This window comes from Mustelus asterias, chromosome 9 (assembly GCF_964213995.1).
Source record: "Mustelus asterias chromosome 9, sMusAst1.hap1.1, whole genome shotgun sequence".
Classification (NCBI taxonomy): Eukaryota; Metazoa; Chordata; class Chondrichthyes; order Carcharhiniformes; family Triakidae; genus Mustelus; species Mustelus asterias.
The window spans coordinates 120,502,793-120,520,589 of record NC_135809.1 but is presented as its reverse complement, the minus strand read 5'-3'; the positions used below and the strand labels follow the sequence as shown (position 1 = coordinate 120,520,589).

General features: G+C 46.7%; 1 protein-coding gene across 1 annotated transcript in view; it reads right to left on the bottom strand.

Annotated features, from left to right (window-relative positions):
- The window catches only part of LOC144499283 (SH3 and multiple ankyrin repeat domains protein 2-like), a 427,127-nt gene that overhangs the window by 396,358 nt on the left and 12,972 nt on the right, over nucleotides 1–17,797 (bottom strand). Inside the window, exon 2 of the mRNA XM_078221398.1 lies at nucleotides 8,480–8,555. Coding sequence (XP_078077524.1) covers nucleotides 8,480–8,555 — 76 coding nt within the window. The remainder of the gene's footprint in view (nucleotides 1–8,479; nucleotides 8,556–17,797) is intronic.

The window sequence follows — 17,797 nt, the reverse complement described above, 5'->3', positions numbered from 1 at the left end:
CCGGGATTTGCGCATGTGCTGGGAATGCATGTGTATCTCCCAGAGTCGGAGAACAGTCGGAGAACAGACCACGCAGGAAACCGGCGGGAAGACAGGTAAGTGATTTGAATCTCTTTTTAATGTATTTTAAATGTCATTATCGGGAATTTGCTGGTCCCGATTGAATCTCCCACCGCACCAGGAGTACTTCATTCTGGCGGGGTTTAGATTAGCTCCCCGCTTTCGGGGAACTAGCGGGAGACTCCGCCGAAATGAAGGGGGGGAGGGCAATTGGGGACCTCCACGGGGTTGGGCAGTGGGTAGGTGGTGCCCCCTGGGCATGGGCATCCTGGTAGTGCCAGCCTGTGCCCCCTGGTGATTGGTGGGTTGGGGGGGTCCCGCTGCCACTCTGCATGGTGATCGGACTGGGATGGAGGAAGGGCAGCAATTGGGGCAGACTGGGGGTGTGTGGTCTGCTGGGGTGGGCCTGCCTCCCAGGGGGGTCTGACCCCCCGGGGGGAGGGGGGGGGATGGGGTGGGGGGGGTGGGGGGATTGCCACTGCTGGGAGGGTGGGGTGGGCTGTGCATCAGGGCACTCCAGGATGGGATGGGGGATCAAGGCCAGCCCGGGAATTGTCGTGGGGGCTGCAATCGGGCCGTGGCGGGGGGGGGGGGACTGGAGGTGTAGCACTGCGGGGGTCCCGGGCTGGCCAGTGATCGAGCTGGCCAGCAAACGGGGAGGCTGACAGATCGGGGCCACTGCACATGCGCAGAGTTCCAGAACTGTCAGACTCCGGCGTGAATAGGCTCCGCCCCCCTGGGTTTTTAATGGATTCACGATTGGGACCTCTGCAGTGCACAGAGTGGGGAGATTCGAGTCTGAAGTTGCACTGAGAAAACAGTTGTGATCTAGAACAGTTTTCCCACCAATTCAGCACTTTTGGGAGAATCACCCCATATATTCTTAACCTAGTACTGCTCCCCTATCACATCTGTGCTCGCTGACGTACACCGGCTCTTGGTGAAGCAACACCCCAATTTTAACATTCTCATCCTTGTTTTCAAATCTCTCCATGTCTCACCCTCCGTATCTCTTAACCTCCTCCTGCCCTCCTTCACAACCCTTCGAAATCCCCACGTTCCTCTCATTTTAAACACAGAAAATAGAAGCAGGAGTAGGCCATTCGGCCCTTCAAACCTGCTCCACCATTCATTTTAATCATGGCTCATCATCAAAATCAATGTCCTCATCCGCCTTCCTCCCCTTGATCCGTTTAGATCCAAGAGCTATATCTAATTTCTTATTTTGGCATATCACAGAATGTTACAGTGCAGAAGAGGCCCTTCGGCCCATCGAGAATGCACCAACGCATGAAAAGCCCTGACCTGCCCACCTTCTCCCACTTGCCAGCACTTAGCCCATAGCCTTGAATGTCATGATGTGCCAAGTACTCATCCAGGTACTTCTTGAAGGATGTGAGGCATCCTGCCTCCACCACCCTCCCAGGCAGTGCATTCCAGACCGTCACCACCCTCTGGGTAAAAAGGTTTTCCTCAAATCCCCCCTAAACCTCCCACCCCTCACTTTTAACTCGTGTCCCCTCGTAACTGACCCTTCAACTAAGGGGAACAGCTGCTCCCTATCCACCCTGTCCATGCCCCTCATAATCTTGCACACCTCAATCAGGTCGTCTCTCAGTCTTTTCTCTGCTCCAGGGAAAACAACACAAGCCTATCCAACTTCTCTTTATAACTTAAGTGTTCCATCCCAGGCAAGATCCTGGTGAATCTCCTCTGCATCCTTTCCAGTGCGATCACATCCTTCCTACAATGTGGCAACCAGAATTGCACACAGTACTCCAGCTGTGGCCTCACCAAAGTTCTATACAACTCCATCATGACCTCCTTGCTTTTGTAATCTATACCCCGATTGATAAAGGCGAGTGTGCCATATGCCTTTTTCACCACCCTATTAACCTGCCTTTCCTCCTTCAGAGATCTATTCCACCTTCAGATACACCTTCTGCATTTTAAATTTTAGTGGATTACAATATGATAGCGTAGTGGTAATCTCTCTGGACTAGTAATCCAACGGCCCAGGCTAAAGCTTGGGGTCATGGACTCAAATCTCACCACGGCAACTGGTAGAATTTAAATTCAATCAATAAATCTGGAATTAAAGCTAGTCTCAGTAATAGTAACAATGAAACTATAATAGATTATTGTAAAAACCCATCTGGTTCACTATTCCCCTTCAAGGAAGGAAATCTGCCATCCTTATCTAGTTTGACCCAACAGCATGTGGGAGCTCCTGGATGTGTTCCAGGGCAAACACTTTAAGCTGTAACTGTTTGTGACTTAAGGAACTTCGCTCAGAGTCATTGAGCTGGAGGCTGAGCTGCAGACACTGCAACACATCAGGGAGGGGGAAAGTTACCGAGGTGCTTTGTACCAAGAGGCAGTCACACCTCTTGGGGTAGGGTCTTCTGATTTGGTTAGTGGTCAGGGGCAGGAGGGCGAGACTGTGAGTAAGGTGACCCAAGGACAGGCCTGCAGGAACCTCAGCCTTTACAATTATCCAACAATTTTGAGATTGGATAAGCATGGGGGGGGGGTAAGGGGGCTGCAGGGTGGATGAGGCTAACTGATCATGGAACCGTGATACAGCAAAGCCATTCAAGTGGAGGAGCAAAGTGAATGGGCAAATTAGCTTTTCCCAAATTCACTAGATTTGGGGGAGGTTTCATTACTTTGCAAATACAACTTCTTTCTTCAAAAAGGGAGGGAGACAGAAAGGAGGAAACTAGGTACGTTAGCCTAACATCTGCCACAGGGAAAATGTTAGAAGCCATTATTAAAGATTTACAGCAGGCCACTTCGATAAATTCAAGATAATTTGGTGGAGTCAACGATAGAGATGTAGTTATAGACATTTAAGGGGATATTTCAGAATGTACCAAACAGATACATTCCAATGAGAAAGAAAAATTGCAAGGGGAGGATCCACTATCTGTGGTTAACTAAAAGATTAAAGATAGTTTCAAACTTTAAAGGAAAAAGGTATAATTGCGCAAAGATGGGTGGCAAGTCAGAAGATTGGATAGAATATAAAAAGCAGCAAAGAATGACAAAAGATTGATAAGGAAATAAAAAGGAAAGAGCAAGAGGAAGTTATCTAGAAATATAAAGACAGATTGTAAGAGTTTTGATAACTCTTCTCTTTTTTAAAGATCTAACAAAGTGAACATTGGTCCCTCGGAAAATGAATCTGGGAATTAATGGGCGGCCCAGTGGCACAGTGGTTAGCACTGCTGCCTCACAGTGCCAGAGACCCAGGTTCAATTCCCGGCTTGGGTCACTGTCTGTGTGGAGTTTGCACGTTCTCCCCGTGTCTGCGTGGGCTTCCTCCGGGTGCTCCGGTTTCCTCCCACAGTGTAAAGCATTGGCCATGCTAAATTCTCCCTCAGTGTACCCAAACAGCCACCGGACTGTGGTGATGAGAGGATTTTCACAGTAACTTCTTGCAGTGTTGATGTAAGCCTATTTGTGACACTAACAACAAATAAACTTAAACTTAATGGAAAATGAAGAGATGAATTGAACTGATATTTCTCATTGGTCTTCACAGTAGAGGATAAAGTAACATCCCAGAAATAACTGTGAATCAAAAAATGGAAGGCAGGGAGAGAGACAGGAAAATTACAATCGCCAGCAAAGTGGTACTTAGTAAATTGTTGGGCTAACATGTTCCTGGGTCCTGGTGGACTTCACCCAGGGGTCTTAAAAGAAGTGTCTAGTGAGATAGTTGATGCGTTAGTTTTAATTTTCCAAAATTCACTAGATTTGGGGAAGGATTCATTACATTGGAAAATAGCAAATGTTCAAAGAGGGAGTGAGATAGAAAGCAGGAAACTCGGCAAGTTAGCCTAACATCTGCCATTAACACTATCAAAGATGTCACAGCAGGGCAATTTGAAAAATTCAAGGTAATTTCGGTGGAGTCAACGTGTTTTTGTGGAATGGAAATTAGGTTTAACCAATTTATCGGGGTTCTTTGAAGCTCCTTTGGGTTTCCTCCAGCGCTCCAGTTTCCTCCAAGTGCTCCAGTTTCCTCCCACACTCCAAAGATGTGCAGGTCATGCTAAATTGCCCCTTAGTGTCCCAAAATGTGTCGGTTAGGGGTATTAGTGGGGTAAATGCGTGGGGTTATGGGGATAGTGGGGGTGGGAGTGCGGCTGGGTAAGATGCTCTGTTGGAGAGTCAGTGCTGATTTGATGAGCCAAATGGCCTCCTTCTGCACTGTAGGGATTCTATAAGTATCATATGCTGTGGATAAAGGGGAACTGGTGAATGCACTATATTTAGATTTCCAGAAGGCATTTGATAAGGTGCCACATGAAAGGTTATTACAATAAAAACAAAAGCTCATGTTGTAGGGCACAACATATTGGCATGGATAGAAGATTGGCTAGTTCATAGGAAACAGAGTTGGCATGAAAGGGACTTTTTCTAGTTGGCAGAATGTGATGAGTGGTGTGCCACAGTGATCAGTGCTGGGGTCTCAACTCTTTGCAATTGATATGAATGACTTGGATGAAGGGACAGGAGGCATGGTTGGTAAATTTGCTGATGACACAAAGGTAGGTAGGATTGTCAGATGTAAAGAGGACAGAAGGAGGCTATATAGGGATATAGATAGGTTAAGTGAATGGGCAAAGACCTGGCAAATGCAGTATATTGTGGGAAATTGTCCATTTTGGCAGGAAGAATAAAAAAGGAACATATTATCCACATGGTGAGAGATTGCAGAGCTCTGAAATTCAAAGGGATTTGGGTGTTTTAGCGCATGAATTGGAAAATGTTAGTATGCAGGTACAGCAGCTAATTATGGAAGCCAATAGAATGTTATTATTTATTGTGAGGGTAATTAAATACTTAAAAAGAGCGATTATGCTTCAGTTGTACAGGGCATTGGTCATATCACATATGGGATACTGTGTACAGCATTGGTCTCCTTATTTAAGGAAAGATGGGAATGCATTGGAAGCAGTTCAGAGGAGGTTTACTGGATTAATACATGGAATCGGTAGGTTGTCTTATAAAGAAAGGTTGGACAGGCTAGGCTTGGAAGAGCTGGACTTGCTCTCAGCCTTGGTACATTTAAAAGAAGCACATCAATTGATAGGAAGTGGCTCTTACGATCGTCAGATGTCCCAAGTGCTGAATAGCCACTGAAAGACTTTAGAAATGCAGTTATTATTGTAATGTAGCACAATAAAGCAGGTCTTTTGTGTACATGTAGGTCAGGTTTGATGGACCAAAAAATTGTTTCCCGTTTGCCGTTTTCCGATGTTAATTTGAATAGTGAGATTCAACAAAGAGCAATTATAAAGGATGTTTTATGATAAAAGCAAAACACTGTGGATGCTGGAATCTGAAACAAAGGCAGAAAATGCTGGAGAACCTCAGCAGGTCTAACAGCATCTGTGGAGAGAGAATAGAGCCAAGGCTTTGAGTTTGGATGACCCTTCTCGAAACATTGGCTCTACTCTCTCTTCACAGTTGCTGTCAGACCTGTTGAGTTTCTCCCGCATTTTATGCTGCCGACTGAAATATAGCCAAGGTCACACAAAGAACTTTGCTGTTCCTTTTCGAATAGTATCATTCCACCTGAGGGACTTTGGTTTTTCAAGTTTCACCTGAAAGACACCTCTGACAGTGCTCCCTCTGCCACAGCGCTGCAGTGTCAACCTAGATTATGTGCTCATGTGTGGGAGCTCAGGGAGAGCAGGCAAAGCTCGCAATCTTCTGACTCAGAGATGAGACTGAGAACACAGAGTCAAGATTGACACCCGGCCTCAAGATTGGCCGTCCTGCTGGTCTGAAAGGATCTGGAAGTGTGAACATTGAGAGAGAGGAGAGCTTTGGCTGCCATTGCCAATGATATCTCTATAGTGAAAGCTGGCAGATCTCTGTGTGGCAGATGGCTGGAGATCTGTTACCTCCCTGCTGAACCTCAGCCCGTTGGAAGCTGCTGTTCTCTGTCAATGCCATTCTGCAGTGCTTGGACCTGTAGATGCTTCATTTCCTTCATGCTCCTGTTTAAAATTCTATGACTGGCTGCTTTGTAAGGAATCCCCTTTTCCTCAGCGGAAAGGAATTAATAGAAACATAGAAGATAGGAGCAGGAGGAGGCCATTTGGCCCTTCGAGCCTGCTCCGCCATTCATTACGGTCATGGCTGGTCGTCCAATTCAACAACCTAATCCTGCTTTCTCCCCATAACCTTTGATCCCATTCACCCCAAGTGCTATATCCAACCACCTCTTGAATACATTCAATGTTTTAGCATCAACTACTTCCTGCGGTAACGAATTCCACAGGCTCACCACTCTTTGGAGGAAGAAATGTCTCCTCACCCCTGTCCTAAATGGTCTAACCCAAATCTTCAGACTGTGACCCGCGGTTCTGGACTCCCCCACCATCGCGAACATCCTCCCTGCATCTACTCCTGTTAGAATTTTATAAGTATACGATGAATTGATCTGAAACATTAATTTTCTTTCTCTCCCACACTCGCACTGCAGGGCACGCTGAGCATTTGGGCAGCACAGTGGCACAGTGGTTAGCACTGCTGCCTCACAGCGCCAGGGACCTGGGTTCAATTCCCGGCTTAGGTCATTGCCTGTGAGGAGTTTGCACATTCGCCCCGTGTCTGCGTGGGTTTCCTCCGGGTGCTCCGGTTTACTCCCACAGTCCAAAGATCTGCAGGTTAGGTGGATTGACCATGATAAATTGCCCCTCAATGTCTGGGGGGATTAGCCAGGATAAATGCATGGCGTTGTGGGGATAGGCCCTGGGTGGGATTGTGGTCATTGGAGACTCAATGGGCTGAATGGCCTCCTTCTGCATTGTAGGATTCTATGACTATTTTCTGTTTTAGTTTCAGATTTCCTCAGGATAAATATGCTTTTGCGCTCTGGCTAATGAACATCCTTGTAACATCTTCAGACAGCGGTTATGATAAGTGAAGAACAAATATTGATTCATAAGCTGCAGTTTGAGTGGGTCACCCTTGACGCAACCTTGAAAGAGAGTTCTCATCTCTAGATGCTGACAGTGTGAATACTGGAAGCTTAATAGTGAAGCATTAAATACAGGCTGTAACCTTATTCTGTTTTGTAATCTTGGACAAGTTGCTTGGCTTTTGTTTCATAATGTGAGCCCACTGCGATGTACAATAGGTTACGTATGCCACCCTGAATGAGCATAGATTTTTCTGTCAGAACATTGCCTGCACAGAGGTACATTACGACAAGTGTTGAATAATCTTAAGGCTAGAAATTTGTGCTATTTTAACAGAGAATAACCCATTTGAACTAACTGGTTAATCGCTATGTTAAAATAGTGGAATGGGGGGATGCCCTACAATTATGTCAGCTAATCTTTCAGCAATTTCTAGCATTCTGTCTTTGTACCCTTGCATGCGATTGCACACACAAGTAATTGACTGAGGATCAGAATTCTAACCAGCTAACCTGAGAATTATACAAATTTATTCAAGGCTGGAAACATTACTGTATGTTCAAGATCACATCCATGACCAAGGGAGCCAGCATTCAACAATTCCGACCAAAGGAAACACGGGGCAATTTTTTACTTTCCTCTATTCTCCTGAGCAGAATTTATTAACAGTGATGAGAACCTTCTGCCCCAATGTCTGCTGCCATCATTCCTTAGCCAATCATGCTTAGCATTTCTGTGATTTGGCCAAAGGTAACTCTTGCATTTTTAACCATGACAAAACAAAATGCAACCAGGAAAATTGAAAAATGTTCAGCGTTTGATGCACATAAAACGTCAGTCACTAGAGTTCACTCAGAAACATTCATCTGGGGTTTACTGTTGACAGCAAGAGCAGGTGGAAACCTTAATGAATTTCTCCAACGTTCCTTTGACGAACTGTCTCAGGGATATTAGGCAGTTTGTTCAAGGTGGAAATCTGTCCCTGGGTGGAGAAGTGCTAGGTGTTGCTAATTAGGTAGCATCGTGGTGCACTGTGGGACCATGTATCTCGGTGAATAGGTTTTGTGAGGGTTAAAATCCACCTGATATTCAGTTCAACTGAAGTTAACACAACTGATAACAAGCAGTCCGCACCAAATCTTCCCTGTCATGGTATAGATGCAGACCCATTTCAACACTTAACCTTCTGACGAAAGGGTGTTCAGAGGAAGACTCCACAAACGTGTTAACCATTTACTTGCCAAGATTGTACCAAAGGTTTCTCAGGTATGGGACAGAGGTTTGTTAAGTCAAAGTTCATCAAAATTTGGTGTAAAGTTGTGCCCTAAATGTTTGATAACTTCAAGGCACACTTGTGCCCCTTTCTTTGATACACCTTTTGAATTCAGTCTTTGGGAGGGAAAGATACATTTGGACAGTGTTACTCGGATAATTAAAAGCAAGAGAAGTATTGAGAAATAACTTGTAGATCCTACCTCAGGGCATCAAAACTGTCATAGGATCCAACTGTATAGTGCCTAAATAATTTCTTTGCTCTGTCTGTTCGCGTTTCTGTAGAGAGGCAGAAAAGGAAAGTTAAAGTCATTCAAACGAACATCTTATTTACAAAATAGAGTCACTAAGCAGTTTACTTCAGAAGGGTGGTCTTCTTATTTACTCACTACAGCATACAGTTTCTATCATGTTCCGAATATGGATGCTCTTCAAAGATCTGGCACAGCTGTAATGGGCTGAATGATCTCCTTGCCAGAGCCAAAATTGAAAGATGATTCCTCTTCAGATACCTAGCATGCCATATTGTTGATGCTGGGACCACCATCCAATTAAGGATAGCACCACCGCCGCCTCCCCCAACCCCCCCAACACCCAAGAGATGTAGATCCAATCAGAGTGTTCATAGCTCAGCGACCTCAGCCATGCTACCACTCATGGTGCTTGCTGAGATTGCAATGCATGGAGCTGGCCCCCAATTGGCCACAAACCCTCAGGAAGGGGCAAGCAGGGTTGGCACCAGTGATTGGAAGAGGAGGGGTGGGGGACAGTCACTGAGTGGTGGCTAGGTCATTGCTAAGCGGGCAGCCATTGCCACCAGGGACCACCTCCATGGGTCATGGAGTGTCCAGGAAGGAGGGCCCCCCTGTAACCTACTGGGAGCCATCAGGGTTAACCTGGTGGTCTCATCACAAGGTGATAAGCCCTCCCAATGGGAGCAGTGTAAGCCAAAAGAGACCCTATTTGGACTCCCAGGGTGGCCAAAATGCCAACATTGCTCCCATTGGCAAAATGGCACAGCACGGGAAGACATCAGATACGTCGCTGTCACCACCCCTGCTCCCCACATGCCACTGCCTTCCTGTGACACTTTGCCAGCCTTCCAACTGCCTAGTCCATCCTCAAACTGCCCAGAAATTTCTGGCCTGCGTATCATGACGTTGTTATTTACATAGAGAAATCATGTACACCCAAACTTTAAAAGTATTCAAATGTCCACCACACTTAGGCACTCGTGAAGCATAAATCTTATTGAGGTGAATTTATATCCCAGTGCTCACCCCCACCCCAGTTGCAAACTGACTGACATAGCCAGGTGCCTATCCCACAGCAACAATAGGCTTAGGGTGGCCTTAACAAGCTCACTGTGGGACTTCCACCCCGCAATGGAAGAAAGTCCCATCTTCCTGAGCTGCTGGCCACTGAACTCCACTGGAACTCGGTACTGGGGACTGCCTGGGCATGGATACTGGATCAGGTCAATCTGGCACTCTTGGACATGGGGGAAGTCTGGTTCCCGAGGGAAAGGTGGGAGCAGGATGTGGGTCAGGTATTGGAGACCAAAGGGCAGCACAATCCTGGGTGGGGAGGGGTGCTCCCATTGCACATGGAGCAACTCCCCTCTTCCTTCCTGCTTTTTCACCAGAGTTGGCACTTAAGGGCCTCAATAGACCTCAGGGTGGGTGGACTAGCGGGAGCCTTACCCATTCCCCGTACTATGGAGATCGGATCAGGGGTGAGCGTGAAGGTGGGCTAGCCATTAGTCATACTTTACCTCCCCCACATGACCAAATACGTCCCCAGCAGGGGGCCGGGGAGGGGGCCGGGGAGGGGGATGGTGGTGGCATGAGAATCAGCCCATTCACTACTGTTATTGCATCAAGTTGCAAAAAACCTCAGTTTATATCACTCAACAATAATAACTTACATTTAAGCAGCACCCTTAACACAATAAAATGCTTGAAAGTACTTCACAGGAGCATTGGCCATGAATGAGAATTCCCAGTATCCTGGTCAAAAGTTATCCCCAAACTAACATAATGGAAACCGATTATCTGGCCATTGTCATCTCGCTGTTGGTGGGGACTCACTGTGTGCCAACTGGATGTCACACTTTCTACATTACAACAATAACTGCATTTAAAAGTAACTAATCAGCTGACAAGTGCAGTACAGTGACCATGAAACAAACTATATAAATGCAAATCTTTCTTGTTTTAGACAATGGAAAGTGAAAGCAAACTCTTGATCAAGCCGACCTGATACCTCGAATGATCTTATGATGAGTTTTTTGCTTATTCATTCATGGAATACAGACATCACTGGTTAAGCCAGAAGTATTGCCCATTCCTCATTACCAAAAAGTAGTGGTAAGCTACTTTCACCATTGCAGTCATAGAATCATAAAATCCCTACAGTGCAGAAGGAGGCCATTCAGCCCATCGAGTCTGCACCAACTATAATCCCACCCAGCCCCTATCCCCATAGCCCCACGTATTTACCCTGCTAGTACCCCTGGCACTATATGGCAAATTAGCATGGCCAATCCAACCTGACCCGCACATCTGTGGGAGGAAACCGGAACACCCGGAGGAAACCCACGCAGACACGGGGAGAATGTGCAAACTCCACACAGGGAGTGACCCAAGTTCCATGATGGCATGATGACCAGAGTACTGGATGGTGGAGAATCCTCTGAGGCATTCCCAGTCACCAATGGTGTCAAACAGGGCTGTGTGCTCGCACCCACACTGTTCAGCATGATGTTTACTGCCATGCTGAATGATGGCTTCCACGACAGTTTTGCTGGAATCAGCCTTAAGTACAGAGTGGATGGGAAGCTCTTCAACCTGAGGAGACTTCAAGCTATTACCAAAGTGAAGGAGACTGTTCTGAGAGACTTCCTCTTTGCCGGTGACTGCGCCCTGTATACAGGCTCAGAGCCAGAGATGCAAGTCGGTATGGACAAATTTTCCACGGCTTGTGACAACTTTAGACTCACCATCAACATTAAAAAGACCGAAGTCATGCCCCAGCCTGCTCCTCATGCACCAGCCTGCTCCCCCTGCCCCAGCCTGCTCCTCATGCACCAGCCTGCTCCTCATGCACCAGCCTGCTCCCCATGCCCCAGCCTGCTCCCCCTGCCCCAGCCTGCTCCCCATGCCCCAGCCTGCTCCTCCTGCCCCAGCCTGCTCCTCATGCACCAGCCTGCTCCCCCTGCCCCAGCCTGCTCCTCATGCACCGTACACAGAACCCATAATCACAATCAAAGGGCAGAAACTACAGGCAGTGGACCAGTTCACTTATCTTGGCAGCACCCTCTCCTGAGCAGTGACTATTGATACAGAAGTTAACTGCAGAATAGCAAAGGCAAGTTCTGCTTTCGGTCGACTGCGTTCCACTGTATGGGAACGTCGAGGAATCAGGCCAGCAACAAAACTGAAGGTCTACAGCGCCGTGGTACTCACTACCCTCCTGTATGCCTGTGAAACGTGGACTGTGTATCGAAGGCATGCAAGACAGCTCAATCATTTCCACATGACTTGTCTTCGCAGAATATTATGCATCAGATGGCAAGACAAAGTACCAGGCACTGAAGTTCTCTCTAGAGCAAGTCTACCATCAGTCCACACACTGCTGATGAGAGCACAGGCCCGGTGGGCAGGTCATGTCATCCGTATGCCGGACAAGCGCATACCCAAGCAGCTCCTTTTTGGGGAACTCTCTGCTGGAAGACGCTCGCATGGAGGGCAGAAGAAACGTTACAAAGACACACTCAAGGCCTCCCTGAAGTCACTTGACATAGACACGACCACCTGGGAAACGCTAGCACAAAACCGCCCTACCTGGCGCTGCCTCATCCACAAGGGCTGTCAAGCTTATGAAGCAAGGTGCAATGCACAATTTAAGCGCGAGCTGCGCAAGTCCAGAGACACCAGCGCAACAACTACAGCGCCTACTCAAGTTTGCCCAATATGTGCCAGGACATTCCGTGCCCGAATTGGCCTGATCAGTCATCTTCGGACTCACCGCATCCAGCCTCATAATGACTAATGGTGTCGAGGTCCTCATCGCCGATGATGGACGAACAACAACAACAACCCCTGGCACTATGTGGCAAATTGGCATGGCCAATCCAACCTGACCCGCACATCTGTGGGAGGAAACCGGAACACCCGGAGGAAGCCCACGCAGACACGGGGAGAATGTGCAAACTCCACACAGAGAGTGACCCAAGCCAGGAATCGAACCCAGGTCCCTGGCGCTGTGAGGCAGCAGTGCTAACCACTGTGCCACCTTGCCCTTCAGTCCATGTGCACACGTTGGTGTTCCAGGATTTTGACCCAGTGACAGTGAAGCAACAGTGAGATAGTCCCACCTCAGGATGGTATTTGACTTTGTGATGATACTGTGCCTTTAAGAAATGTATTTGTGCCATGTTTCTTCTGAATTGACTGTTTTATACTTCAACTCTGGTCATGGTGCCCATTGTCTACAGCTACTGACCCACTTACTGATACTGCAGAAGGTTAATTACTCCTAATTATTGGAGTGTTTGTTTTAATCTGGGCTGATGCATCATTGCTATTCTTACAGTTGTTCCCTGGGATTTCAGAGTAGGGTTTGATTAGGTTGATTGACAAGAAGAAACTCATCAGTGTGCAAAGATGTGTGGGTCAGGTTGGATTGGCCATGCTAATTTGCTACATAGTTCCAGGGGTACTAGCAGGTAAATACGTGGGTATAGAGGGATATGGGCCAAATGCGGGCATTTGGGATTGGTTTAGGGGTTTTTAAAAAAAGAGCAGCATGGACAAGTTGGGCCAAAAGGCCTGTTTCCATGCTGCAAACCTCTATGACTCTATGAGTGGAGCTTGGCTTACTGAGAGATAAAAAGCAGGCAGTTGAAGTTTGAATTTAAGAAGAGCAGTAGCTCTTTCTCTCTCTCTTCCTGGAAATTGAAGTCTGGGGACCTGCTAGAAAATAAGTATCTCTCCAGAGGTCAGCGAAAGACAAGAGGTGTTTTCTCCCTCTCTCTCACTGGAGTTCTACTGTGTGAAGACAAGTATTTCTCTGGATGCTGCTATCTGAGAGTCAGAAGACTGGTGTCTCTCTGTATGTTTGTCCAGAGGGGTTAAAAGGCTGGAAGACTCGGAATTCACCGAAGCCTGTGTCTTGCTAACTGATTCTGAAGAGGTGTTCACAGGGATATTCTTTAAATTGGAAATAATATAAATAGCTAGCAATTAAAAACTATACCTTGTCATGATTAAATATTTCAATTGGTAAAAGTTATGCTAATTCATTTTGTTATATTTTAACTGAGTTGTTAAATAAAATATGTTTTACTAAAACCTGGTGTCATGTGACCTCTCATCTTGTCCACCCCAATCCAACACCGGCATCTCCACATCACAACCTATATCTGTGACCTCTTTGTTCCAGATCACATTGATTAAAGTGCTAGCTAAGTACCAAAATTTCCTGTATCAGACATGGGTTCAAATCTCAAACATACATCTGAGAACTAAGTATTCAAATCTCAGAGAAGGAGTAAGGAATTTGGCATGTCCACTACCACTCTCACCAACTTTTACAGATACATCATAGAAAGCAATCTTTCTGGTTGTATCACAGCTTGGTATGTCTCCTGCTCTGTCCAAGATGGCAAAAAAATTCAAAGGGTCATGAACGAAGCCCAATCCATCACGCAAACCAGCCTCCCATCCATTGACACTGTCTTCACTTCCCACTGCCTCGGAAAAGCATCAGCATAATTAAGGACCCCACACACCCCGGACATTCTCTCTTCCACCTTCATAGAATCATAGAATCCCTACAGTACAGAAGGAGGCCATTCGGCCCATCAAGTCTGTACCGACCCAACCCCACCCAGGCCCTATTTCTATAACCCCACGCATTTACCCTAGCCAATCCCCCTGACACTAGGATCAATTTAGCATGGCCAATCCACCTAACCCGCACATCTTTGGACTGTGGGAGGAAACTGGAGCACCCAGAGGAAACCCACGCAGACACGGGGTGAATGTGCAAACTCCACACAGACAGTGACCCGAGGCCGGAATTGAACCTGGGACCCTGGCACTGTGACGCAGCAGTGCTAACCACTGTGCCACAGTGCCCCTGCAAGCTTCGTCCGTTGGGAAAAAGATACAAAGGTCTGAGGACACGTACCAACTGATTCAAGAACAGCTGCTTCCCTGCTGCCAGCAGACTTTTGAATGGACCTACCTTGCATTAAGTTGATCTTTCTCTACACCCTAGCTATGACTGTAACACTACATTCTGCACTCTCTCCTTTCCTTCTCTATGAACAGAATGCTTTGTCCGTACAGCGTGCAAGAAACAATACTTTTTACTGTATGCTAATAAATGTGGCAATAATAAATCAAATCAAATCAAATATCAAAGGGAGGGGCAATAATGGAGGCTTGTTGCAGCTCAAGTTCATCACTCAAACTAATTTTAGCCAGGTGGATGAATGCCATTGGCACTTCGTAGTAACATTGAGCCAAATCGCTGGTCAGTAGTTTGTCCGTGATGAGACAGAGTTGCCAACCATGAACAAACCCGAGATGATCATTTGCAAATCATAAACATGAGGCACCACCTGCTGTCAAAATAATAAAATAGTAAAAAGCAATAAGCTGTATCCACCGTGGGAAACTCAAGTTTATTTATTAGTGTCACAAGTAGGCTTACATTAACACGGCAATGAAGTTACTGTGAAAATCCCCTAGTCACCACACTCCGGCGCCTGTTTGGGTACACTGAGGGGGAATTTAGCATGGCCAATGCACCTAACCAGCACGTCTCTCGGACAGTGGGAGGAAACCGGAACACCCAGAGGAAACCCATGCAGACACAGGGAGAACATACAGACTCCGCACAGACAGTAACCCATGCCAGGAATCGAACCCGGGTTCCTGGCGCTGTGGGATTTTCTCCGTAACTTCTCAGGGATTTTCACAGTAACTTCACTGCAGTGTTAATGTAAGCCTACTTGTGACTAATAAATAAACTTTTAGAACTTGTCATTTATTTTTCTATCTTCACAGCCTACCTGGTTGTGAGTGTCTCCTTTAACTAATTCTGTAGTTCTTACAACAACAACTTGCATTTCCATAGTGCCTTTAACTTCGTAAAATGAGTCAAGTTGCTGAGTTTGACACCAAACCCCGTAAAGTGACATGAAAGACTGGTGACTAAAATCTGGGCCAAAGAGCTACATGTGTTAAAAGAGTAGTGGAGAAGGGAAATGAGTTGGGCGGGGTGGTGAAGGGTGCTGGGTAATGTCAGAGCTTCGGACTTAGGCAACTGAAAGCCTGGCCACCAATAAGGTGATTAATGTCGGAATATGGAAGAGTCCAGAGTCAAAGAAGCCAAGATCTCAGTGTCTCAGAGGATTGTAAGGCTGGAAGAGGTTACAGAGTTGGAAGGAACAAGGCATTGGTAGGATATGGAAACTGTGATAACTCCCAGGACTTACATGGGGAATCCCTGATTGACCTCCCAGTGAGACTCGTAGGATATGAGTTCCCGTGGTAATAGGTAATTACCTTAACAGGTGGAACTCGTATCCTGAGCCCTTTATAAAGCAAGCCCCTGAGCGGGTCCACCTGTATGTTCACCACAGGCTTGTGATTTTACTTTTACTTTGTGCAATAAAGCATCATTCCATTACAGCTGACTCCCGAGTTATTACAGAAACAAGGATCTGCTGGATCAGAAGTCAATGTCGGTCAGCAAACATAGTGGGTGATGAGTGAACAGAACTTGGCACGAGGTAAGGTACACTAAGCAGAGCTTTGGATGAGCTATTATGTACAGAGTGTGTGAGGCCAGCATTGGAATGGTCAAGTTTTTAGTTTGTTAAGTAGTGTCACAAGTAGTCTTACACTGCAATGAAGTTGCTGTGAAAATCCCTTAGTCGCCACACTCCAGCGCTGTTCAGGTACACTGAGGGAGAATTTAGCATGGCCAATGCACCTAACTAGCACGTCTTTCGGACTGTGGGAGGAAACTGGAGCACTCGGAGCAAACCCACGCAGACACGGGGAGAACGTGCAGACTCCACGCAGACAGTGACCCAAGTCGGGAATCAAACCTGAGTCCCTAGCGCTGTGAGGCAGCAGTGCTAACCACTAGAGGCAACAAACCCCATTCACCTGATGAAGGGCAGCGCTCTGAAAGCTCGTTATACCAAATAAACATGTTGGACTTTAACGTGGTGTTGTGAGGCTTCTTACTCGAGGTAACAAAGTTATGGATGAGGGTTTCAAAGCATTGAGACAAGAGCTGAGATGGGTGATGTTACTGAGATTTTTCGTGACCAACAATGGACACTGCAATACACCAGACGTCATAGCTCTCACTGTAGATAAAAACAGAAAACCTGCCAATACCTGCATATCTACAAGTCCATTTTTCTAAAGTTTATTTATTAGTCACAAGTAAGGCTTACAGTAACACTGCAATGAAGTTACTGTGAAATTCCCCTCGTCGGCACAGTCCGGCACCTGTTTGGGTCAATGCACCTAACCTGCACGTCTTTCAGAATGTGGGAGGAAACCGGAGCACCTGGTGGAAACCCATGCAGACACGGGGAGAACGTGCAAACTCCACACAGACAGTGACCCAAGCTGGCAATCGAACCCAGGTCCCTGGCATTGTGAGGCAGCAGTGCTAACCACTGTGCTACCGTGTTGTGGAATGGCTATTCCTACAATGGTGTTAGTAAGGGAGGCCCAGGATTTTGACCTAGTGATGGAACAGGGATATAGTTCCAACACAGGATGTTGGGAGGCTTGGAGGCAAACTTGCAGGTGGGGTGTTCCAATGTATCTGCTGCCCTTGTCCTTCTGGGTGGTAGAACTCATAGGTTTGGAAGATGCTGTTGAAGAGGCTTTGGCGACTTACTGCAGTGAATCTTGTCGATGATATACGCTGTGGTGGATGGAGTGAATATTTAATATGGTAGATGTGGTGCCAATCAATATTGCCTCTAACCTCTGCTTGCTGTGTGCAGCTGCTTCATTGCACTGTATGTGTGTATACATCTTAAAGGGAATGCTGATTGTGCGCAACTTTCTTTTTCTCATGTTGCACATTCCCAATTGCTGCCCATGCTTAGAGGGAACATTGGTCAAGAAAGCTGCTTTATCCTGGGTGGTGTCGAGCTTCTTGAGTGTTGTTGGAGCAGCACTCATCCAGGCAAGTGGAGAGTATTCCATCACACTCCTGACTTGCTCCTTGTAGATGTTGGGCAGGCTTTGGGGAGTCAGAAGGTGAGAATCATAGAATCATAGAATCTCTACAATGCAGAAGGAGGCCATTCGGCCCATCGAGTCAGCACCAACCACAATCCCACCCCGACCTCACTCCAGTAACCCCACATATTTACCCTGCTGATCCCCTGACACTAGGGTCAATTTATCATGGCTAATCAACCTAACATATTTTACACAGAGGGTGGTGGGGGCCTGGAATGCGCTGCCAGG